This window comes from Triplophysa rosa, linkage group LG13 (assembly GCF_024868665.1).
Source record: "Triplophysa rosa linkage group LG13, Trosa_1v2, whole genome shotgun sequence".
Classification (NCBI taxonomy): Eukaryota; Metazoa; Chordata; class Actinopteri; order Cypriniformes; family Nemacheilidae; genus Triplophysa; species Triplophysa rosa.
In genome coordinates, this window is record NC_079902.1 from 21,199,701 (window position 1) to 21,224,843 (window position 25,143).

General features: G+C 40.4%; 2 protein-coding genes across 8 annotated transcripts in view; one reads left to right on the plus strand and one right to left on the minus strand.

Moving 5' to 3' along the window:
• Positions 1-125: 125 nt before the first annotated feature.
• ctsf (cathepsin F) lies at positions 126-5,067 on the plus strand. Its single transcript, XM_057349294.1, has 14 exons — positions 126-486; positions 959-1,078; positions 1,332-1,413; positions 1,571-1,629; positions 1,705-1,777; positions 1,878-1,991; positions 2,149-2,297; positions 2,425-2,521; positions 2,601-2,681; positions 2,758-2,877; positions 3,138-3,202; positions 3,422-3,512; positions 3,650-3,708; positions 4,167-5,067. The coding sequence occupies exons 1-14, from the start codon at positions 244-246 to the stop codon at positions 4,239-4,241; spliced, it is 1,428 nt and encodes a 475-aa protein (XP_057205277.1). The 5' UTR covers positions 126-243; the 3' UTR covers positions 4,242-5,067.
• A 1,001-nt stretch (positions 5,068-6,068) lies between these two features.
• Positions 6,069-25,143, minus strand: part of stox2b (storkhead box 2b) — a 56,587-nt gene continuing 37,512 nt past the window's right edge. For 5 of the 7 annotated variants that reach the window (XM_057349356.1, XM_057349358.1, XM_057349362.1 and 2 more), the window contains exons 2-4: positions 16,367-16,519; positions 11,510-13,796; positions 6,069-8,268 (exon numbers count right to left, since the gene is read on the minus strand). In XM_057349356.1, the coding sequence (XP_057205339.1) occupies positions 8,079-8,268; positions 11,510-13,796; positions 16,367-16,519 (2,630 nt within the window). In that variant the 3' untranslated portion in view covers positions 6,069-8,078. Of the gene's footprint in view, positions 8,269-11,509; positions 13,797-16,366; positions 16,520-17,761; positions 18,029-21,315; positions 21,427-25,143 lie in introns of those variants that run through there. The other 2 variants (XM_057349361.1, XM_057349363.1) reach the window with 2 other exon arrangements.

The following is a 25,143-nucleotide window of genomic DNA, read 5'->3' on the forward strand; positions in this document are numbered from 1 at the left end:
TCCACAGTATCGCGAGAGCCAGTTCCCTCGGTATGCTATCGAATCGCTCTCGCGGTGCTTGATGTCATGCGCAGGAGCATGAAGTCGACGAACATGCCTTTAAGTTTCCATCTTCGTGCGCAGCGTTTCGCAGACTGACGATTCGCCCTCTGGATCAACAAAACACTGCGGGCTTAAAGGCTCACGATCTGAAAACAAAGACCCGATTTAACGTCGTGTGTTCTCCTCAGAGAGCTCGACAACATGAACACGCATTTTAGCCGCTGTCACTCCGTTATCGCCTGCTGTGTTCTGGTCGGTTTGGTTTTGGGTTTAGAAGATGGAACGGATCGCCCGGTTTTCGGAGCGCCAGGATCCCCAGTCCGGCTGTCCGAATCGGACCCGGGGGTTTTAAAAGCAATCAAATTCGCTGAAGAACGATATAATATGGCCTCCAACTCTTTGCACTTACGCCGTGTCAGTAAAATCATATCAGCCAGCAAACAGGTAACGTTAAAACTATAAATTAAACCTTTGACATGTATTTAACATTTTAACCAAATAAAAATCTTATTTGTGTAGTAATTCTTCTTTTATGCTTTATTTAATTGTCTTATGTTTATTATACGTGATCTGCATTTAATAATTGTTTTTAACCGCTGTTCATTTGATCAGATGTAAACAAGGGCAGAGCGCGTGTAGAGGGCCCGTATACATAACAGCGCCAAGCTGATTCATTCAGGTCAACGCTGCATCCTTTTTGCGCAAAAGTCAATCACAGTAGTGAAAGAGAAGCTGCGCAATCTTGACCACACATTGATGTTTCTAAGGAAATCTGTGAAATAGATCAAATGACATCTATTTTAAATGACAAAAATGTCATTGTTTGAGAATTGTTCTATATGCTGATGTGTTTTTATATAAGATATATTATTTCTCAATAAACTGTCAATTAAGTTGTCTACCCATTATTGCACAGCTGGTGAAGGGTGTGAGGTACAGTATTTTGGTGGAGATTGGAAGCACACAGTGCAAGAAATCTTCAGTACAGAGTGCTGTGAGGACCTGCGATTTTCTCCCAGAGCAGCACAAACAGAAGGTGAGCAGTACAAACAGACTGAACTAATTGAATCCTTCATCCACATTAAACATATAAACATACAAAACGGAAATAAACAAATAAGCCAAAACTCACGTGACTGTGATCTTGCGATTTCAAATGGCCTAATATGACAGTAACCCATGTGTGAACTAGGTCACTCTCCTAATGTGGCCGTCTCAGTGTTTGTATGTTTTTCACATTTGAATGTTTAGTTTAATATAAATGCTAATAGATTTCAATCTCTCCTCAGACTGAAGCGTGTTTGTTCGAGGTTTGGGACATTCCCTGGGAAAACAAATACACACTGCTCAAACAGAAATGTCAGCCGGCAGGTCAGTAACAGGACAAATATCCGACATAGAGCAGTTTACTATATCTGTTTATGCAGTTCAGCATAAACAACAGATGCACAATCATTCTGTCGTGCACATAACAGTATTTTCTGTCCAGAATGAGTGTGTAGTTACCTTCATATTGTTTGTTTCTTAGTTTCCAAGGAGCTGAAAAAGGTTGCAGCTGTACCCTTGACTCATGGCAAACCTGCAAAGGTATGGTTTAGTGTACAATATGTAGAAATATGTTTATAATAAAATATGTAAAGCATGCACTTTTATGTTATTCAGGAATCTGTGGAGCTTTTGACCGAGTTCAAAAAGTTTATGATCAAATTCAACCGAACCTACAGTTCTCAAGAGGGTCAGTACAGTATATTAACAGGAATTATTTGTAAGAAATCTAGTAGTCCCATTTTTACATTATTGTACATTTTACAAGTATTGTTTCATTTCACCTTCAGAGGCAGAGACGCGCCTGCGCATTTTCCAGGAAAATATGAAAACCGTGCAGACGCTGCAGTCTCTGGAACAGGGGTCAGCAGAGTACGGGGTCACCAAGTTCAGTGACCTCACAGGTATGCGTATGGATTTCTTGATTTTCAATGGTTATTATAGGGTGAGACATAAGTAAAAATAGCAGATCAATGAGAAATTGTGATAATATTGAACTACACATACATATTTACAATTTAAAATAACATATTAGTTCATCTCCGTCTCCTGTCTGTTTAGAGGATGAGTTCAGAATGATGTACCTCAACCCAATGCTGAGCCAGTGGACTTCAAAGAAGCAAATGAATCCGGCGAGTCCAGCCAGCAGAGCCGCTCCTGAGACCTGGGACTGGAGGGATCATGGAGCTGTCAGTCCTGTGAAAAATCAGGTATAAGAGCTCAAATCATTTGAAATGAATCATTGGGAAGGAATGAATTGAATCGGTAAAAAAAAAAACGATTTAGCAAGCTGGTTTCATCGAGTTAAAAGCTAACTTGTTTGACTTTCTGTTGCAGGGCATGTGTGGCTCTTGTTGGGCATTCTCTGTGACGGGAAACATTGAGGGTCAATGGTTCAAGAAGTCAGGCCAGCTACTGTCTCTCTCTGAGCAAGGTCAATTTAAACTCAACGAAGATGTACATTTCGCAATGTATAACCAAATTAATCCCAAATTCATTTTTCCTTTTTATAGAACTAGTGGACTGTGATAAGCTGGACCAGGCTTGTGGAGGTGGCCTACCATCCAATGCTTACGAAGCCATCGAGAAGCTTGGTAAGAAAAAACAGAAATTTCCTACAAGAGAACAATTTGTGCTTTATAAACACACGTTTCTCTCGTACACACACAGGAGGTATTGAGACAGAGACCGACTACAGCTATACAGGACACAAACAGAACTGTGACTTCTCTACAGGGAAGGTGGCCGCTTACATCAACAGCTCTGTCGAACTTCCCAGTGATGAGAAGGGTGAGAGGGACAAATAACAGGAGAGCAAACATCTGTAAATAAGCATAAATATTAAAAGTTCAATCTAAAGCACAATAACTTTGAGAATGGTAATAAGTACCTGATCTAATAAATACAACTTAGTCGCAGTTGAAAATAAACGTCTCTGAAAATTATCGAGTTAATGCGAGATGTACGTTGAACTTGGCTCTGATTTTCTTATCCTGTTTCTGGTTGTAAACATTCTGCTAATATAAAATGTCTTTCTTCTTTGTCAACAGAGATTGCTGCGTGGCTGGCTGAAAATGGTCCGGTGTCTGCTGCTCTCAATGCCTTTGCCATGCAGGTAACACAAATATCACATCATTACAAAAATAAATTGTCAGCATGTAGACATTTGCTTATGTTACATATCTATAAATATAATGATGTATAAACATAAATATCATACTTTCAGTAGGATCGTCATTTCCTGAATACTTTTTACTTTAGTCTAACATATATCTAGTGCTGCTGTCTTTACTGAGTTTAAAACATTATTTGTTATTTATTTGTTATGTTCCAGTTCTACCGAAAGGGTGTATCTCACCCTCTAAAGATCTTCTGTAACCCCTGGATGATTGACCACGCTGTGCTGCTTATTGGATACGGAGAACGTGAGTTTTATTAACATCTAACTAAGAGATCGCTCTGTCCTTTACAGAAAAACTGTTATTGCAGCTCGGCAGAATAGGTCAATAGAGTCATTTGTGGGAAAGTTTTTGGTAGATGCTTTATGTGCTTGTGTATGCAGGAAACGGCATTCCATACTGGGCCATCAAAAACAGCTGGGGAGAGGACTACGGAGAACAGGTAAGAAACTCACGGGAACTTTTATTGCATTCTTAAAATAACAAGTTGCTTTACTTTGGCGTAAAAAAACATTGCATGAAAATTAGGGCTGTCAAACAATGAATCTCATCCAAAATAAAAGTTTGTGTTTACATAATATTTGTCTGTGTACTGTGCATATTAATTTTGTATTTATAAAGGATACACACACATGTATTTAGAAAATATTTACATGTATTTATTTATATTTACCAATAATTTAAACTATACATGTTTATTAAATTTTATATTTTCCTTAAATACTGTATATGCATGTATGTGTATGTTTTTATAAATACAAAATTAATATGCATTATTCTGGATGCAATTTATCGTGATTAATCAAATTAAAAATAAACAATAATACAAAATAAATTTTATATAAAATAATATATACAAAATTATAAATGCATAATAATATATATATTTCTCTCTCATAGGGTTACTATTACCTGTACAGAGGATCCAGACTTTGCGGGATCAACAAGATGTGCTCATCTGCCGTTGTGAATTAGACAAACACTAACACACAAGCACTTTGCACATATTCGATCCGTTAAAGCTCATAGTATTCAGAACCTTAAATATGTGAAGTATTTCTCTTGAGGTCATTACAGTCGTTATTTACCCTCTCTCTGCTACGTGCATGTTGAATATAACTGACTTTAGATGTTACTGGCTGATCCATGATCAGTTTTCTGAGGAAGGTTAGACGTTTGATTTGGCCAAGAAAAACTGGATTAGCATGTTTGCATACTTGATCTCATATCCCACATGAGTGGTGATGTTATGGAAACAGCAGATAGCAAAGAGGAACGAGATAGCACCACACGCGTTTACCATAACAACAGCATAACTTCCTAACACTTCAATATACAGCAATGTTAATTTAGTTACTTTGTGTATTACTCTGACCAGTTTATTCCATGTTTTAATATTTATTGTTGATTTTTAAAATGCATTGAGGTTGTGTCATATTTACCATCTGTTTAAATGCTTAATATGTTTTAAATGACTGATTTTAAACTATATTTGAATCTACTGAGTGCATTTTACTGAATGTTATCGAGTTAACGGCATTGAAAACCAGAGTTTGCACACTATGATTCCGTTATGTGTGGGACTTCTTTTGACTGCACATCTTCCTCATTTTTTAACATTGCATGGAAAAATGTTACTGACGCTCAATGCGGATTGAAGAATCATGGAGTTGAAAAGCTTCAGGTCTATTTTGTGGTAGAAATCATTTTTAATTGCTATGTTGTACTGTTCAAACTAGTTGTATTTCTCTCCTGCATTATCAAAGCCGCTGAATAAACTCCTAGTTGTCTCCAAACTAAACTTGGGCTTCTGTAGATCATTTAGAAGTGCATTGCATTAGGAGAGCAAAGATTATGGGTTTGAATCCCAGTGAACACACATACATAAAAGGTATATCTTTTAATCAGAATCAGAATCAGAAGAGCTTTATTGCCAAGTGTGCTTGCACACACAAGGAATTTTCTTTGGTGTTGGAAGCTTCTAGTACAGACATTTAACACAATGACAATACAATATAATACGATTTACGTAATGTAAATTGCTTTGCATCTGCTAAATGCATAAATGTAAGAATGCATAGATGAATGTGTTAAATTACTGGGCAAAATGTATTTAAATAGGCCCTGCAAGGTCTTATGAAACTAAGCCACTGCCCATAATGTTCAGGGTTAAAGCAAACATGGAAACACTTCAGGAAATGAAGATTTTTGTGGCGACTGTGAACTATAGTATTCCTTTTGTAGTCAATGTGTCTCATGTGCAGCTGCTTTGTAACAATGAAAATTGTAAAAGCGCTATATAAATAAAGTTGAGTTGAGTTGAGTTATAGTTAACCTCAAATTGTTGTTTGTTTTTGACAGTCTTCAGTCATCTTGTGTTCCTCACATAATACTATTCATGGAAATAGTCTAGAATCTGGATCGTCAATCTTTCATGAGCCAGGGAAACCCACCTAGACCTCATTCCCATTATGAAAATGCTATATATTCTCAAAGACATTAATAACATTATGCCAAACTAGTGTTGACCTCGTTTATCAAGTAATAACTTTTATAACTCTTGCCAAATGGTGGATTCCCTGTGAGGCTCAATTGTGAGACAAAATAATTGACATTTATTCTATAGAAACAACCAAATAATGCAAACAGGAGTTCTTCTAATTTAAAGCTACAGAACTATATTAAGAAATCATTTTGTGGCAAGCTCCTTCTAGTGGTAATATGTGGTACTACACTGTTAATAATAACAAAAAGTTCTGGGATTTACATTACACCAAACACAACAGATATCAGACGTTTACTTTAAACATGTTATTTTATTGTCTTAAAAAGTTACACAATCCCTAAGGAAGGGATTTAGTACACTAAAACATTTAACAGCACGACTACACAGCTGGGGAATCTTTGAAATATTATAGACTTTACCAAAAAATTCCCCTCGTAGATTTTTATACTCAGCTTGACAGATAGCCATCTCTTACAGAATGACGTGATGTCACAAAAAGGAACAATGTTATTGAGAACCATAAGAAATCCATCATGTTTAGGGAAGACATTGCATGGACTATCAGAATTTCGTATGAAATATGTTCAGTATAAACAGCACATCCCTTCGGATGATTTTTTTCCTTTTTTTCCTTTTACAGTCACTAGAGAACAGGCATTAGTGCAAAAATGGTATTACAAGGTAATTCTGCCTGTAGTTATGCGCTTTTATTTAATAACGTGACACTTTGCCGTCCTTCAGAATCCATTTTCGAGTTATGACTGGACTCCTGCTCAGAGATAAATTATGACAGATGTTTACTAAATGGAAAAGTGAAACCTTATTTCACATTTGAGAGAGATTATAATTTTAAAACTAATTTTAAAACGTATTAAACAGTTTTTGAGTACTGGGACAAAACAAGCTACAGAACTGAGAATAAATGAGAAATGTTTATATACCAAACAATTGCTTGGTTGTTTGATAAATCTGTTCAACATAAATGTATTCAATTTGGTAAGAAATAACAAAAAAGTGAAATACTGTAAAAACGAGAAAAAAATCCAGTTTTCACTTTTCAGAATAAATTGAGATTAAAAATGTAGTAAATGAATTTAAATGGGGAAAATCTGATTTAGGGGTTTTATGTAGTGGGTGATCATTGTGATATAATACGTTAAGTAAAGCGTAAATGAAACGTTACATTTATGTTCCAGAACATTCGAATCAAAACTAAAAATACATCAAACTTTAAAACTTCTCTCCCATGTGTCAAAAATCTGTAAAATATTGATCAAATGTTTTTTTCTTCATGAATTGATATTAAAATAAAAGAACTGTCAAAATATGATGGAAATAATAACAATAAAAACCAAATGGCCGGACACATCAGAGATATGCCCTTCTACATGGTCCTATAAGATTCCAAACTCTACACAGTCTCTCTATTACAATGAGAACAGCAACTTACTAACGCTTTGATGGTCTCGATGTGATTGAGAAGCAGTAGCAGTACATTCACAGTTTGCAAGCTGATAGTGTTTGTCTAATACAGCAGAGATCTGAGATGCGGGATGGAAATCTCTTGTCTCCCTCTACGACTGTACAGATTGTGGAGGTAGCAATGTGTGTCATTTCGTTCTGTATTAGAAAGCACCTGGTCAAAATAGAAAATCGACAAAAATGGATTCATACTTTACATAGCGGTCCATTCAATGAGAAAGCACCAGTAGTATCTAATTTTTTTAACAAATAATGCCATGGCGGTGTTTTAAACTACAGAAATAACCCACGACGGTGGACAGCACACAAGGATATGATCAAATGAATGAAACAGAAGAGTAGGCCTATAGTTTGTTCAGATTTTCAGGGTCGCCGCCACTAATATAGAATACAGTGACCAGCAAATATGACACGGCAAGTCAGAAGGGACCTGAGATTACAGAATGAAGCTCGGCAGAAATGAACGAATAGGCGGAGGCAATGCAGCTAGTTTGGATCAGAAGACCAATAAAACCCGTAGTGGATACGCTAAGCTACAAATGTGTTTGATTAAGGATTTTATCCCAAACATGATCGTAGATCACCTCACATGTCATCCTTATGAAGTGACCTGTATGTGTGCAGCAATATTTGTTGTTACAAACATTTCTATAAAAAAAAAACTACAAGATGCTCCCAGTGAATTATGACGAACGGTGTTTCTGTATTTGAAAATACAGCTGAAATAGTCTTCACACTAACTCGAAAGGTCCTGCCTGTCAGATTGTAACAGTCCCGATGAAGAATGACAGGTTAACAGGTGGTGCCCCCCGCAGGTCCCGTCACTACACGCTGGTGATGGAGGCCTGTTTCTCAGTGCGAGTGGCGGGCTGCTCGCGAACGGTACGGAAGCCGGGGGGCTGGTAGGGCGGCGGGGGTCTTTTGGTGCCAATGTGTCCCGGACTCAAAGCCAGATTCTGGCGTCTGCTATTTTCCACATTACTTGATGTGTTTGAAGCGAGACTTTCCCGTGTGCTGAAGGAGTACAAAAGGACAAGGAAAGGGAGAAATAGAAGGAGAAGTGTTATGAAGAAAACAGCCATGGAAAATTAATCAGTCACAGGTTAAAAGGAGACAAAGATGTGCATTATCTATGTTTTAAAGGGACCGTTCACCCAAAAATGAATATTCTGCATGAAAAAGCACCATAAGACATTGTATTTTATGGCTTCAGGGGGCACTTTAAAAATGGCTTGAAAGTCATTAAATGGACCACTTATAGTGTGTTTTAATTGAGTAATTTTATAACTTGGCAACCCCAGTCTCCATAGATTCTCAGTATAAAACAAAAGGTCTACAATTTTACTCAAAAAGATGTTAAGGGTCAAAAAAACAAAGACAGAAGTCTTTTTTTTGCATGAACCAGCCCTTTAACATTACAACAACCTATCTGGATGTCTAATTAGCATCAAGAGAAACATAAGAAACAGAAAGAGCAGAAAAAGAAGAGAACAGATGGATAGATACGTTGGGAATAACATTTAAGATCATGACAAAAGGAATACAAACATGACGAGACAACATTTATATATATTAGGGGTTATGGATGGATTTTGGCACTTGTCAATAGATCACCGTGAGTTTTATTTCCACTGGCTGTGTAAAAACAGCTTCATATGTAATGAAATCCATATTAAATGTGACTGCACACATTTGAAAGGGTGAATGTAAAACTGAATAGATTTGTGGGAGTAAATAAAATCAGAGGATAACAACAGATTCATCATAATCGACTTGTCAATCTGAATCTTCTGTAACTAATCCATTCAGCTCTAACTAAACTCATTTCAACTTTTCTGAAAACATCATATCATGTTGCACAATTTTAGGTGAGGATTCGTTTCTTTATTCCCTCTAAGATGTAGGTGAAAGTTGTCGTATTTCTCGCTGTATAATTTAACCTCTTTCAGAGATTCATTGACTACCGCCGTTTCAATCTTCTCATTTTTTACTATTGTTTATTCAAAATACGATTCGAGTCAAAAAAGGGACAAACCCAACCACTGGGTTATAAATTATTCAAAGGTCCAAAACAATATTTGCCTTGTAAAACCACACAAGTTGTTTAATAAACTGCTAGTTAAAAGAGTGACACTTTTAGCTTGAATTTTCTTCCTTTTCTGTCTATCATGTTTTGACAATGACTTGTCACCACGTGGAAGAGGGTAAAATGAAAACACAGGAAATAATTGCACAAACACACATACACACGGATAAATACTGCAACTGAACCACTGTATGTAAAACAATTTAATTGGGGGAAAAACAAACATTCACAATTTTAAAACAAAAACACGGGGCACATTTTGTTTCCTCAAATGTTTGAAATATCTCATCAGCCTGTTTGGCCTGAAGCCTCGCCGGCTGACCCGAGCAACAAATACAGTGCTTGTTTTTTCTTCATCCAATAACATTTTTTCCTGAACACATTCAGAAAATGCACTTCATGAATTTCAACAACAGGTCAGATTCAATGCATGCTGGATTTTCTAAAGTGGAATTGTAAGTCTTTTCTATTGTTGGACTTTCTCCTGCAAAACAGGTTTCAATCCAACTTCTCTGTTTCTGAGTCAATATTATTGCACTGTGAACATGAAGACGTCTACAGTCTTTCAATATGAGAGGTTTCAGACATTGGGAAGACATCAGGACAAAGGTCAGGGTGCAAGGACAGGGCACAACTTAAATCTGCACAAGTTTCATCATGTGCTCAAGGCAACAAGTCCAAATGAATTATTTCTGTTAAGGCCTCATATGTCACATATCAACAGTGACTCAAGTGTGCTTATGTGTTTTATATTGTAATGCTCAACCTGCTGGAGTTTAGTTAAGAACACATGATGCAACAACGCAGCATTTATACAAACATGACGTTCATTCGAACAAAATGAACAGTTAAAATATAAAAACATAATGGTGTAAACCCTTTCAAAAATTGCAGTTGAAATTGGTAGTGGTTGACCTAAAGTGTATTCGGATAGTTCACCCAAAACTAAAAATTCTGTGATTTATTTACCCTCACATCATTTAAAACCTGAAACACAAAAGAAGATTAAAAGTTGTCCATACGTCAATGAGCGCCGGTGTTGTTGGTTACCAACATTCTTCCTTACCATCCATCTTCCTTAGTGTTTGACACAACAAAGTCATATAGGTTTGGATCGACACAAGGGTTAATAAATAATGATTGAATTTTCATTTTGGGGGGAATTATCCCTTTAACGCCTCTTATTTTAATAAACATTATTCACAGCGGTATTAGACCTGAAACACACTCTACACAAATGTAGTCAAACTAATGTGAACTCAAATGCTTCTAGATTTCATGCAAATAAAAAAATGAATTCATAATTAGGTGGATTTGCAGCTATAGCAGGCTTCCATGTAAACCATCAGTTTGCACAACAATCATTGTTATGACAAAGCAACTGTTCGAAGAGAATTGTGCCGTCCTTGGGTATAGAAGGACAGAAAGAATATCATGTTTGTTTTAATGGCGCAGACATTTGAAAGTAACTATTGCTTCTTTTTGGTTTGTTACTGGCATGGTAATGTAAGAATGGGACAATGCACTTGCAATGCTTTTATAGAGTGGGTTTCTGGCTTTGAAGGGATACTTCACCCAAAATTGAAAGTTCTGTCATCATTTACTCACCCTCGAGTTGTTCCAAATCTGTATACATTTCTTTGTTCTGATGAACTCGGAGAAAGATATTTGGAAGAATGCTTATAACCAGACAGATTTTGCCCCCATTGACTACCATAGTAGGAAAAAATACTTCAAATTCTTCAAATTTCTTCTTTTGTGTTCAACAGAAAAAAACGATAAAGTGGTATTTCCTACTATGGGAGTCAATGGGGGGCAAAATCTGTCTGGTTACAAGCATTCTTCCAAATATCTTTCTCTGTGTACTGTGAACAAAGACATTTATACACATTTGGAACAACACGAAGGTGAGTAAATGATGACCGAATTTTAGGGTGAAGTATCCCTTTAATCTCATTCACAACGGTTGCTACAACTGCGTAAAAAAAAAACAACGTTTGCATGAATTGGAATTAAACTCTACAGAATCCTATAAAAGCAAAAAAACATCCTGTGAGTTAACACCGAGATAAAAACAAGGATAATAATGCATGTCTATTCATAGAATAGCATGACCATCATTTCACCAACAAAACACGTAAACCCTTAAAGTGGCCCTGAGTGCCTTACCGTGGCGAATTAAATCCACTATCCACAGTCACACTGCTGGAGTCCATACTGTCCAATCGTGTTGAATGAACCGCTTTTTGACTGCTGTTGCCCTCGCCCTCCTTGGGGCTCAAGAACGTGAGGTTCTTTTCGAATTTGCGCTGCAGATCCCTCTCCTTCTCCCGCTCCAACAGCCACTGCATGGTTCCTCCCTCTTCCATAACCTTCTCCTGCATCCTGTTCTTATGACTCGTCTCCTCCGAGTCATCGTCCGACACATTGTAGTAGTCGAAGGTGGTTTCTGCGCACGACGCCTGTTCCTGACCAGAAGAAGGTGGCACGGTCAGCGGTAGGGGTTTGTCAAAGTGCTCTTGAGTCTCTAGCACCTCGGTTGACTTCGTGTGAGGAGACCGACGTATCGTACCTGGCCTGGAGAAGCTGCTCTCCACATAGTCTGGGGGTTTGAATAATGTCTCCTGACTGTAAACCTCCGTCATGTTGTCCAAGTCACCTGAGTCTGGATTGTGTTGGCGCGACAGTCGTCCGTTGGGGATCGGCTCGGGAGTCTGGCTTGTTTTCGCTATGGGAATACTACTTTGTCCCATAGTGGTTTCCTCTTGATATTCCATAGGGTGCGACGGGGTTAGATGAGGGGTTAGGTGAGGGGTTAAGTGAGGAGTCGTTCGGCCCGAGGAGATCCCCTTCCAGACGCTATCTGTATAGTCATGGCTGGGAAGATGGGGCTGTAAAGAAGATGGGGCCGAAAGAGAGACTTCATTCGCCGCGGTGCACTGGAAATAATCGTCCACGGGCATTTTGGGAGAGCAAGACTTCAAGTCGTTGTAAGCAGGAAGACTATCCCTGCTTTTACTCTTCTCCAGAGTCCTGTAAAGCACAGCGTCCTCCGAGGTTCCTCTCCCGACGTCAGGCACACAAACATCAGAATGTAATCTAGCAGCAGAAAGCATGATACGGGAATAGTGGGTCGCCTGTGCAGATGCCCTTAAAGTACCGTCATCAGTATAGTACCGACTTCTGTCATCGGGACTGCACTCAAAGTCTTCCGGAGGACCCAAGAATTGACCACCGAGCGGTCCTTTGGAGTTGTCCATGGAGCGGGACCTCCCTTTGGCCTTGTCCGACCTCTCGTGTCGTGACTTCCTCTCTTGCGTGTGACTGTGACTTCGATGGACTTTAGAATGGGACTGTGCCCTGGAGGGTTCCGGGAATGGCATCTCTGTCCTCCGCTTTGCCAATTCCCCGGAAACATCCCATTCTGGTGCGGTTGTGAAATGAGACTCCACAATATTGGGGTTGCTGTGTACCAAATACTTCCCCCTATTCCGCTCCATGGACATCATAGTTTCACGCGGAGAACGCACCAATGAGGAACTGTAGAATTTGTAATCCCTGTCGTAGGATATGTCCAGATTAGATCCTTCAGAAGGGTCGCCCCTGGACGCTCGCGTTTTGCTATGGGAACGTGAGGTCTTGCCCTGCTGGGTCTTGCGATGACTGCGACTCCGCTTGTTGCGGGCGCTCTGCTGGGCCGAGGCGTTCGCTCTGTTCCTTTGCGCCTTCTCCTCCTCCAGCCGCTTCATGACGGCCGTGTGGCGAGCCAGGTTCTCCACGGTCAGATCTGGGTTTATGCGACGTATGATCTCCATCTCCACATCTCTGGGAACCGTGTTGGGCGTCTCCTCGTCACGCAGCGGCCACTCCTCAGGTGGGAACTGGGCGGAGAACGTGGCTAGGTGTTTCGTCTTGTCCTTCTTAAAGCTGAGCCTGAAGAGCTTCAGCCCAAATTTCTTGGACTGCTTCTCCCCACTGCTGCTGCTTGTTCCGTCTTTACTTTGTTTACTGTTCGTCTCTGTTTTGAATGGAAAGCTAAGTGTATTTTTAGTCTTCTCCGATGACTGCTGAGGGGGCGGAGACACAGGAGAATGCTCTTTATGCTCCTTAGATCTTCTCTGTAAGGTTGAGGTATGTGTGCTGGGCATGTCCTCCCGGTAACTGTTGTTGTAGGAGTCGCTGTGGTTCTTGTGGTGAGATCTCTCCCGGACGCATCCGGACGTGGAGGGTGTCATGGTACCCGAATGAGGGGAGGTACAGGGTTGCTGTTGCATGCGGTCCGGTATCCTCTCATCCAGGTGGTACCACTTGCTGTTAGTCCTAATGAGGGAGGGCGTGATGAAGTATGTCTGCTGGGTGACAATGAAATAACCCTCTGGGGTGGGGTAGATCTTCCGCTCTCGGACCAGCATATTGAGCGTGTGCCGCAGAATCTCCATACTCGGAGTGGGGACGCCTGTTAGAGAGACAAAAGAGGATCAGGTTTACTTCAGCAAAACTAGTCAAATCAATGACACGGATACCACAATCTTAACATGATCAATATAACAACTTCACATTAGACATTGAAAGACCACACAATATAAATAATATTACACTGAACACATTTACTAGCAATTCTACATGTGTTTACAACTGCAAATACTGTAAAATGTAAAATATAAGATCTAAAATATTTGATTTATTTAGAGCTTTTGAGAAGTGACAAAAGTTTAATAATAAAAAAGTATAAAATAAATTAATTTATATACAAAAACATTAGGTTTTATGAACTCATAATAATAAAGAGACCCTGTATGTACCAGGATAGCACACATATATCTGGGAGACGATTATTTGATGTCTGCATTTACATCTGCAAGACATATTTGTTTATTGATTGCTCATTTACAATATGTCTCTGAGATGTCTCCTATCAGTCATATAGAAATCTAGAAGATGCTTGTAAGATGTTTATGATTTAGAAAGTATGTATAACTGTCTTTTCTAAGATGTTTATCAGATGTTCATCAGATGTTTTCCTGATCTTTAGCAGACAGCTTACAGACGTAACTGTGCTATCTGGGTAAATACCCAGCTAAAGTAATTTTTGTCGATTTACTGTTACACACAATGTTAAAAACATTCTGTGAAAATATAACCTTGACCAAGACCATGTCAAAGACTGAAATCCATGTTTAGAAAGTCAACATATTTTGTATGTTTTGTGCAAAACAATAAAATGTCAGTAAAATCATTAATTTCACTATTTATCATATTAAATAAAAATTTGACTACTCAGAATCCATCGTACGAACAAAAGAAATGGCCTGTTACACTTACCCTTATACATACACGTACATGTACGTTTTAACTTTATGTGTTGTGTCAACTAAGTCCATTACTTTAACCGCACATTATATAACCACACTGACATTCGGCCATGTTTGATATGACACAAATGTGTATAATGCATCATATAGACACTGTTCAGTGGTGACTGCCCTCTCTGTCTGCTTGACTTGCTTTAGAGCTTTGCTGCCATTACTCCCCATTACATCATGAAGTCCTTAAAACCGGCCTGGTGTGACGCAACACCCCGATCAAACGGCCATGTTTCAGGGGTGTAAAATATGTCCCAGTCTGTGCTATTAAACTCTCCAGCCTTAACACAACTGGAGAAGATATTTGTGAGAACAGCCAAAGCGCAGTTAAGACCTTGTTTGATTGTTAAACCGTTTTTCATCACTTGTCGAAAACACCATCTTAAGTTATATTCTGGGATGGTATTGAGATGGTCCATCCAAGCTTATTATCTTCACCAGAAAGAGCATTCTGCTCCACCAGCTAGACCAGCACAAAACAAAAGTGTCCATGAAAATTAAGCGGCATAAAGTAATCCCAGTATGGAAAAGCATGCCGGCTTAAGCCGTCTTTATTTTTAACGGGGCCAGTGGATGTCTTTAGTACACTGATATGGAGAAAGGTTGCCTGAACTTACATCATGGTTGCCTGCTTAGTTTCCTTGTCAATGAGGTGCAATCCTAATTCATCCTTACAAACACTCTGTGACTCCCTCAAACGCACACGCACTTAAGCGACCGTCTAATCCAATCGAGAAAAACAACCTCTCGCTTATCTCAGACATTTACTTCTCTTACAACGTCCATGGACAGTTTTCTTATTGGGTCTGTGAACTCAGAGCTTCAGATATCACTTTCTCTTGGTTTTAAAAACATGCACATTTACATACTTAAATATACGCATATATGTATTGTGCAGTCTGAATGCAGAATAAGCATGCTAACATAAAGCTACTCAATTGCCGTAATCATCAGGTAAATACACTCGCACACCTGTCAAAGAAAGCTGTAGATTATGAGCTGCCTTCTTGATCCTGCCAAAATGATTCGGTTGAACTTTTACTGGACAGATGAGCAAATATTGCTTGGTAAATCCAGTGTTCAGAGGGACAGCTGAAAGGGGGAGGTCATGACTCTATGACAACCTCACTGTTCACTACTGATACTATAGCAACTACCTCAAAACATCAGAGACACAAGACTGGCTGCACCTGCTGCATCTCTTTTGCTCAGCATCATGCTCACAGCATCTTAAAGGGATACTTCACCCAAAAACGTAAATTCTGTCATCATTTACTCACTCTCAAGTTGTTTCAAATCTGAATAAATTTTCTTGTTCTGTCGAATACAAAAGAAGGTATTTTGAAGCGTGGGGGAAACCAAACAGCTCTGGGGCACTATTGACTACTACCATTGTAGTTTAGTCAATGGTGCCCCAGAAATGTTAGTTTACAAACATTTTTCCAAATATCTTCTTTTGTGTACAGCGTAATTTATACAGGTTTGAAGCTGAGTAAATGATGGCCTCATTTTTTATGTGTGTGAACTACTAAACAAATATGACGCCGGCATACAACATTAGACAAAACTTACTGTCACCACAAAATAAAATCAATTCTTAAAATGATTAAGATTTTAATGACAATCGTAGATGTTGTGTGTTGTCATTGACCGAGCGCGTTACCTGGGAAACATGTTGCTAAATGCTCGATGAGAGTGTCTTGAGTGACAGTCTTCCGGGCGGAGTTCATGGCAGAAATGGCCAGGCACAGGATTTCTCCCAGTGGAATGAACTGGGATTGGCTGATGGGAGACATACTGATAGGAGACACATCACCTGCAGGAGGACAAAGGTCAAAGGTCAACTCAGTGTGCCACAGGTGAAAGGTTACAGTAGTGTCTTCAGGAGTGTTAAACAGATGTTATGACTTAGACAAGGAAGAACAGATACAGATTTATAGCCCTCATGTGTGAGCTCACATGTGCTGTCGGTAGATTTTCACTGTGTAGGGGACACAAAAAATGCTAGTTTACTACAAAAAAAATACAGATGGTGGCCCCATGGCTATATTCACATACCGTAGTATTCATTTAATACTTCTGGGTAAAAAGGTCTAAAAAAGATGGTCAAACAACATGGCAAGTTTTTTTTATTCAAGGGATAGTTCACCCAAAAATAAAAATCTGCGGTCATTTACTCACCCCAGAGTTGTTCCAAATCTGTATAAATGTCTTTGTTCTGATGAACACAGAGAAAGATATTTAGAAGAATGCTTATAACCAAACAGTTCTTGGACCCCATTGAGTACCTTAGTAGGAACAATTACCTCATTCTTCCAAATGTTTTTCTCTGTGTTCAACCAAACAAAGAAATTTATAAAGGTTTGGAACAACTAGCTATTTTTACAGGTTTCATAAATATTCCTCAAATTAATTTACATATATTATCAAAGGTAACAATTAAATGACTCAATGAATTTAAAAACCTAACATTTACAGTGCAATACAAACACTACTTTTGGACCTTGGCCAAACCTTTCTGCCACTGCAACCAAAATGTTCTTCAAAATCTTAAATCGTTGATTTTGTCCAAAAGTCCTATTCCCAACACATCACTGAAACTGAAATAAAGGAGTCCACCTTTAGCTGTATAAAATCAAACCCACCATTCATAGCTACCAACTCAACACTTGTGCTTCAAACTGACCCACATTCTGCACAACTCGGCTCAACCCAAAATGATCTCAGAAAATCTGGAGCTCAGCTGCCCAGAAAACACTCTGAAAGTGGCACCCAAAGGAGGCAGCACACCCAGCCAACAGGCCCTGGCACTGGGGTAAGTAGCTCAGAAACAGACCCCTGGCTCTACGGATCCAAATCAGGCTTATCTGGTAGGCAAAGCGAGGACAGGCACACATTGTTAATGCATCTTCCTTGGCCGGTCAAGAACAAGGGTAAGCTGATTAGGACAAAACACACATGTGAGAAGTGCACATGGAGATTTGGTCTCCACATGTGGGTGGAAAGCGATAGCCCGGCGTGCTCTGGGTGGTACGACTGATAAAGATGAAACACTAACCGAGGATCTGTTTGATGTCACCGGATGGAGGCGATCGGGGCTGTACATGCAGAAACCTGATCGTACATGAACACAACAACACGAAGTAGAGATACACATGAGAGTTACATTTACAGCTTGGCGTGATGCCATCAGCCGGGTGCCATTACTTGAACACCGTCCAGGAGGTTCAGATGACAAAACCCAGGTGTACAAGAGATTAAGAGGCCACAAAACAATAATTGTTAGGTTTTGGGTTCTAAAGCAATCCCTTGACAGGCATAGTTAAGTACAAGAAAGAGATACTACAGTACACGATTATTTGAGAAAATATGACCTAAGGGTAAATAAGTGATCTGTCTGTATTTACAGTATGATGACACCTATCAAAACATAAAAAATAATCATCCGGTCATCATTTATTCACCATCATGTTCTTCAAAATGACTATTTCATCTGTATAACACATGTATTTTTGCAAAAGTAATTTCCCCCCACAGATTGGAAGCTTATTCCACCAGGTGTTTTAAATTGTACTTCTTCGCATCACCCACAATTCAACTCTAAACTCACAGGTATGTTTCAGTCGCCTAACTCTGTGCATACTCACTCGGTCATGTACGACCCACATTTCCCCTTTGAGAGGTTTTACGACAGAACACCTCTCTTTTCAGACATTGACAGAACTGTTCCTCTATCCCTTCCAGAAAAAAAACATCAAACCTCCAAACCAAAACTGCGGTCATATGTGACCGGGTTACAGGACCACAGATACCGGAGAGTAAACACACTCAAGTCCAAACATCATACTGATTTCATTAAAATAACTACAATATTCTAGCGTATTCCTCTATGTTGGCTAATTTGACAAAACTGATAAACAACTGTAGATGTGTCTTAAAGTGATAGTTCACCCAAAAACGAAAATCGTCATCATTTACTCTCCCTCTTGTCATTTCAAACCTGTATGCCTCCCTTCCTTCCGCAGAACACAAAAGAAGATATTTTGAAGAATGTTGGTAACCGAAAAGTACTGGCACCCATTCACTTCTAATGTATGGACACAAAACCAACGCAAGTGAATGGGTGCCGGTTAACAACTTTCTTCAAAATATCTCCTTTTGTGTTATGTGGAATTTAAATAATGCTATTTCTGTTCATTTTTACCTTATTTTTTTTTAACAAACTTACATGATTATTTGTGTACATACAAAAATGTACTCCTATCTTATCACATCCCCGTGTACTTCCAAACTTGTATGACTTTTGTATGTGGAACACAAAAGAAGATATTTTTAAGAACGTTGATAACCGAACCCCATTGACTTCTATTGTACGGACAAAAAACCACTAAGACATTTCTCAAAATATCTTTTGTTTTCCACAGAAGAAAGAGTCCTATACAAGTTTTGAACAACATGAGGGTGAATAAATGATGACAGATTGTCTATTTTTGGATGAACTATCCCTTTAAATCATCTCCTGTCGATACCAAACACTGACTTGGTATTGACAGGAGATGATTTAAAGGGATAGTTCATCCAAAAATAGACATTCCGTCACGCTGGATAGCAAATGGTCAACAAATGGAACCACATGACAATATTTATATTCTAAATCTATGTTTTCAAAAATGGAACACTGGACAGCTCTACTTTCAGTTCCTTCTCTAAATAAAATTCCCAGAAAAGTCACGAATGACCCAAATCTCCACAACACGGTGCATTTACTTTGGCTTAAACTAGGTCTTATTCCAGAAAATGAGTTTCATTACACAACATCGGCAGTGATGGAGGACAAAGAGGAGGTGCTGTGTTCTGCTTCCTGGCCAAATCTTCAAGGCTTTGATCTCTCTGATGGCTCAGGCGTGCTGTGATGGTGCTGATAACATTCGACAGCAGGATGCCACCGGCTCTCATTACAATGAAACTCAAACATCTGCAACAGGCTGTCATTTGTGTTCAGACTGAAACTCAGGTGTCTATTACACGACACTTTAGGATACTTCCTTCTGATCGGTCAAACGTGGCTAGTTTTAAAACAAATGACTGTTTAACTGACCACTGACCCAGACAAATGATTTCCTACATAGCTTTATTAATTTGGCAAGTAGATGTGTACTCGTGCATTGAAGGGATAGTTCACCCCAAAATAAAAATGATGTCATCATTTATTCGCCCTCAAAACTGCATGTGACTTTTTTTGCAGAACACAAAAGAAGATATTTTGAGAAATGTCTCAGTAGTTTTGTGTCTATACAACGGAAGGTCAATGAGGGGTCAGTGTTGTTTGGTTCGTAGTGCTCTTTACAATATCTTCTTTTGTGTTCTGCACAAGAATATAAGTCATGGAGATTTAGAATGACATGAGTGTGAATAAACCATAGCAAAATGTTCATATTTGGGTGAACTATCTGTTTACATACTATAAAAATTCCAGGGTAAAAATAATTACAAAAAAACTGAATAAAAATGAAAAGTTTTCTGACAGCTTTCAACATTGAAGGAGATCTCATAGTACTTCATCGTAACTTGTATTGATTATAAATCATAACAAGTCATTCAATATAATAATATTATCACATTGAATAATAACATATCACATAAGTGGCAACTTAAATTAAATAAATAATAAAATGCAACAATTCCAGTAAGAGATGATTCTCAATAATTAATACAAAAATGTACCATGATTTATTGGACAAGGTACCAGGATAATACCATGTTTTTGGACACAGCACAGTGATGATACTTTAAGTATCTTGGTATATCATGTCAATATTACCATTCAGTATATTAGTATACCTCACAGTACTACGGTACGATCATCTGATACCATGGCACCACCACAGTACATCACATTACACCTCCACACACACCATGTGGAAAAGCATGCCGAGTGACCTGTGGAGACTTCCACAGACAACCAGCAACGCAGGAAGTGACCTCACACGCCACCAACAAAGAGCAGCATTATCAGAAACAAAATGGAAAACATGTGATGTTGCTGTCAGCTTTACCACCCCCAACAGAGAAACTAGGCAGATATTTTCAACCCATCCTGCTCCATTTGTCTAACACCCCTCCCCCCTAACAGTAGGCCCCGCGCAGGGGGCTCGCCTGATGGCTGACAGGGGGGAGACACAAGTGCTGAAGGGTCTCGAGGGTTGAAAACACATCCCGTCATTCTCTGATCCCTCCGCAACAGCTGCAGCGCGGCCCTCGTGAGATCAGCACGAGTGATGCGCAGGCACGTTAACCAAATGCCACCGTTCCACAAAAAAGCCAGTGGAGAGATCAGAAAGCAGAGACAGAAAAACACACATGCGCTATTGAACGGGGCTGCCGCTGGAATAAGATAAGAGAGGAGGATGGTACGCACGAGACACGCTCACGCCTGACGCCGCCGTAGTAAACAATCCCCCCACAGCTTGGGCTCTTTGTCCAAACACCTCCCGATCAACCCCACCCCCTCTTTTGTGATTCATTCTGACAACACTACGGCGCGCAGACTAATTGCGGCGTGCGCAACGGGTGCAGGCGCTCTCGCTGAAAGAGAAGAAGATCGTGCTCTACCTTGGCTGTTTCCGTGCAGCTCCTAAAATCCAAGCGAGATCCTTCCGAGAGCCCAGCACAGACAAATGAGCATTCACTCTAGGGTCTTACCCAGCATGCACTGGTCCACACAAAGAGAGGGGAGGTGTGACCAATCACATTGGGTTGGGGGGGTTGTCCTTACAACACTCAACGCTCAATCGCAGGAATGCCCACTGACACGGTGTAGTGGGCGGGGCGTTTTGGAAATGGTTGTTATGGCAACGCATCCCTGTTGTAGATGGTGCCTGTTCCACGACTACATTTTCTCTCCCCATGGTTTTACTATAGTAATCGTGTTTTTCGAAATAATATGGTTACTGTAGTAAAACCGTGGTTAATTTGTGACTACCACGGTTTGACTTTAGTATTTGGGGTTTCATTTATAATAAAACCATGATTGATTTTCATAAGCGTTTGCATAAGGGTTATTTTCATAATGGCTTGAACTATTTTTCCCACCTTGTGTTAAGTATTATTATAGATAATCAGGTTTAATGCGGTTGTTTGAAAAACTGTATTGTTGGGAACCAATTTACATTTATTCATTTCGCAGACACTTTCATTCAAAGCAACATACAAATGAGAGAGCATTTAACATTTCATTTAAATAACGTCACACAAAGCTGTCGTTTACTTTGCACACCATATTTACCCTACAGAACGCTGTCACATGTGAGATGTGACATCACACAACACTAACGCCCATACGGCCAAATCCAATGTCACTACCATGTGCACACTTCCGAGTGTGTATCCTCATGGGACCTGTTAAGAGGGGTGGTGCTGGTAAGAATGGGGGGGGGGTAATCGGTGAGACGGGAGGAGGGGTGGCTTCTTAAGAGGGAGGACACATGGGCGATCACATTGGGCTTAGGGTTTATTCAGAGACACAGAGGATTTGCTGTCTCATGCTGTTGGCCCCTATAATGAAATCAGTTTCCCAGGCTTGAGTAAGAAAAGAGCCCGTACAAGACCGCATTAATCACACAGTGAGTCAATACATAATGATATAGCCCAATGCAATGAGTACTATAATCTATTTAGTGAGAAATAGCAAATAAATGGCATTTTACAAATTGATGATTGTTAAATGGGGGTTTGATTGCAAAATCTTTACGTTAATCTTTGAAATCCCTTTTACATTGGAACTAAATTCTAGAGCACAGCTCATCCCATACGTTTGTGCTGGAGAATAGGACATGATGCCTTAAAACACATGATCTGCTTCTAACTTTTAGAAAGGATAAATCAGCAAGGCTTTCGCATAAGCAGAAATTCGTCAGAAAATGCAAACACATACCTTATAATAAAAGTTGAAACTTCAACCAACGTTACAATAATACTGCATTGTGCAATTGTGATTCATAGGTTACTCTTGCTTTGCCAAACTTTTGAGCCAAAGAAAGTAACACAAAAACCCACTAACTTTAGGGGCCTGGTCTCACAAGAACAAGACTTTAAATGGAAATACTCTGTTCATCTGATACAGCCTTGCACTTTTCTCAAAGTCCAGACTTATTACCCAAATTAGGCAACTTGGTCCTTTAAATAAAGCCAAATAATAACAAATATCAGTGCAGACAATAACCTGTACCAAAATAAAAGTTTGCTCTACTGTAAACACAAACACACAAGGGAAGCACACCACAGTCAACACTGTGTTGCTCCCTGACACAATGTCAATAAGATATCACAACAGAAAAGAGTGACTCCTCCATAATGACAAATTGTCTGCAGCTTTAAATCACCAACCTTGCACATAAAAAAATCACATTCTTATTTATAACTTCAGTGTGGGAATAAATGAAAGGGCAGTTATTTATCCGATGCGCAGAAAAACACTTTACAGAAGTATGTTAGACAAATATAATTGACCAAGTTTGAATTAAAGGAATATTCAACCACTGTGTTGAATTGATCTGTTTAAAAAAAACGATTAATCGATTTTTAGATTTTTTTTGCCCAGCCCTACCAAGTAGTATTGAAAAAGTACACTTACAAGTGTACCAGTTCAACAAAGTTGAAGTAAGGGAACATGTAACTTTTAAAAAGTTGTATACCATGCTGTACGTGTATGACTGTAAACACGACTTTCATTCAGGGAACGAGTTGAAATTCTTGTGTGTGGTTATAAACAGCGTGCTACATTGGGTGTAGGTTGTAACCCAGATATTCCCTGTAATACAACATGGATTTGCCTGTTCAAGTATTTTTACAACTAAAATACCTAGTTTAAAGTTAGTTATGATTTGAGGACGTTATAATATGAAGTCTTCATAAAATCAAATTTTTTGTATAACTATGTTAGCCTTAAGGATTGAGGGGAACGCCACTCAATATGTCCCGCCCTAACTTACTGTTTTATTGGAAATTATGGCAACAAAGCTGCTCATTTGAAGGCACTTCAGCGGATCTTTAAAACATGACCACAATCCTCTAAATGCTACTATGGGTTAAACTAGGGGTGGGCGGAATGACCAAAAATCTATTTCACGGAATGAGTCATTTTATTACATGGTAACAATATATTTCACGGTAACAATCTCCCATTATAATTCTATATCATATACCTCATTTTTCTTACACCGTGTCTACACCGGACGCGACCGGCCTGACACGAAAAAAGACATTAGAATCTGTCATGGCTCTGCTTCATTTAGTCATGTTTTTCTTGGTCCTGTAGCAGAGGACCCCTTGTTAACCCCTTCATCGCCGCTGCCTGCATCTGGGTTCTTTCTCCTAGCATTCCTGACAGAATACACGAGCCATTTCAGAACCCAGCGGGCAGCAAGATGGATGGCACTGCGTCGTCCTCACGGTCCGCTCAAGCCCGCTTGCTGCTAGGTTTCCGCCAGGGGAACTACAGGAATCGGGAGTTCGCCGGGGCATTCTCGGCGGTGGCTGAGACGGCTGAGTTCAACGAGGCAGAGTTGAAGACGATCTTCAACTGCTGCCTCACTCAGCGCCTCACCCCGTCTGAGAAGAGGCTGCTGGGTCCCCTAGGGTTCGCGGCAATGGTCAGGTTCGTGGCCAACCGGGACGATCCCGGGGGTGGGGTTCCACGTGGGACTTCCACCTCGCGGTCGATCACGCCGGAGGGCCTCGACCTGACTGTTGCTGCCCGGGGAGACTCGGTACCCTCCGGCTTGAGCTCCACGGTCCCCGTTCACTCTGGTGGTGCCGGTAGCGAGCGGGAGGGAGGGGATCCGGGGATGACGTCGGCTGATTCCTCCGCTGCGGAACTCCCTCCGGTCCCCACGGATTCGCCAAGGTCGGCTATGGATCCGGTGGTGCGGAGAAGGAGGGAGAGGCGCAGCGGAGGAGCGTCCACGCCGGTGCGGCCAGCATCCAATCCGATGCGGCCGGCATCCAGTCCGGTGCGGCCGGCGTCCAGTCCGGTGCGGCCGGCCTCCAGTCCGGTGCGGCCGGCGTCCAGTCCGGTGCGGCCGGCATCCAGTCCGGTGCGGCCGGCGTCCAGTCCGGTGCGGCCGGCATCCAGTCCGGTGCGGCCGGCGTCCAGTCCGGTGCGGCCGGCGTCCAGTCCGGTGCGGCCGGCGTCCAGTCCGGTGCAGCCGGCATCCAGTCCGGTGCGGCCGGCGTCCGGTCCGGTGGTGCAGCCGGCGTCCCGTCCGGTGTTGCTGCCGATGTCCTGTCCAGTGTCCAGTCCGGTGATCCAGCCGGCGTCCAGTCCGGGGACTGGGACTTCTCCCCACCCCCATGGACTGCCCCCTATGGGCCCTTGTTATTTTTGATGTCCCACCCTAGTCCTGTTGTTATTGTGTCTTGTCTGCCCTTGATTTTGTTTTC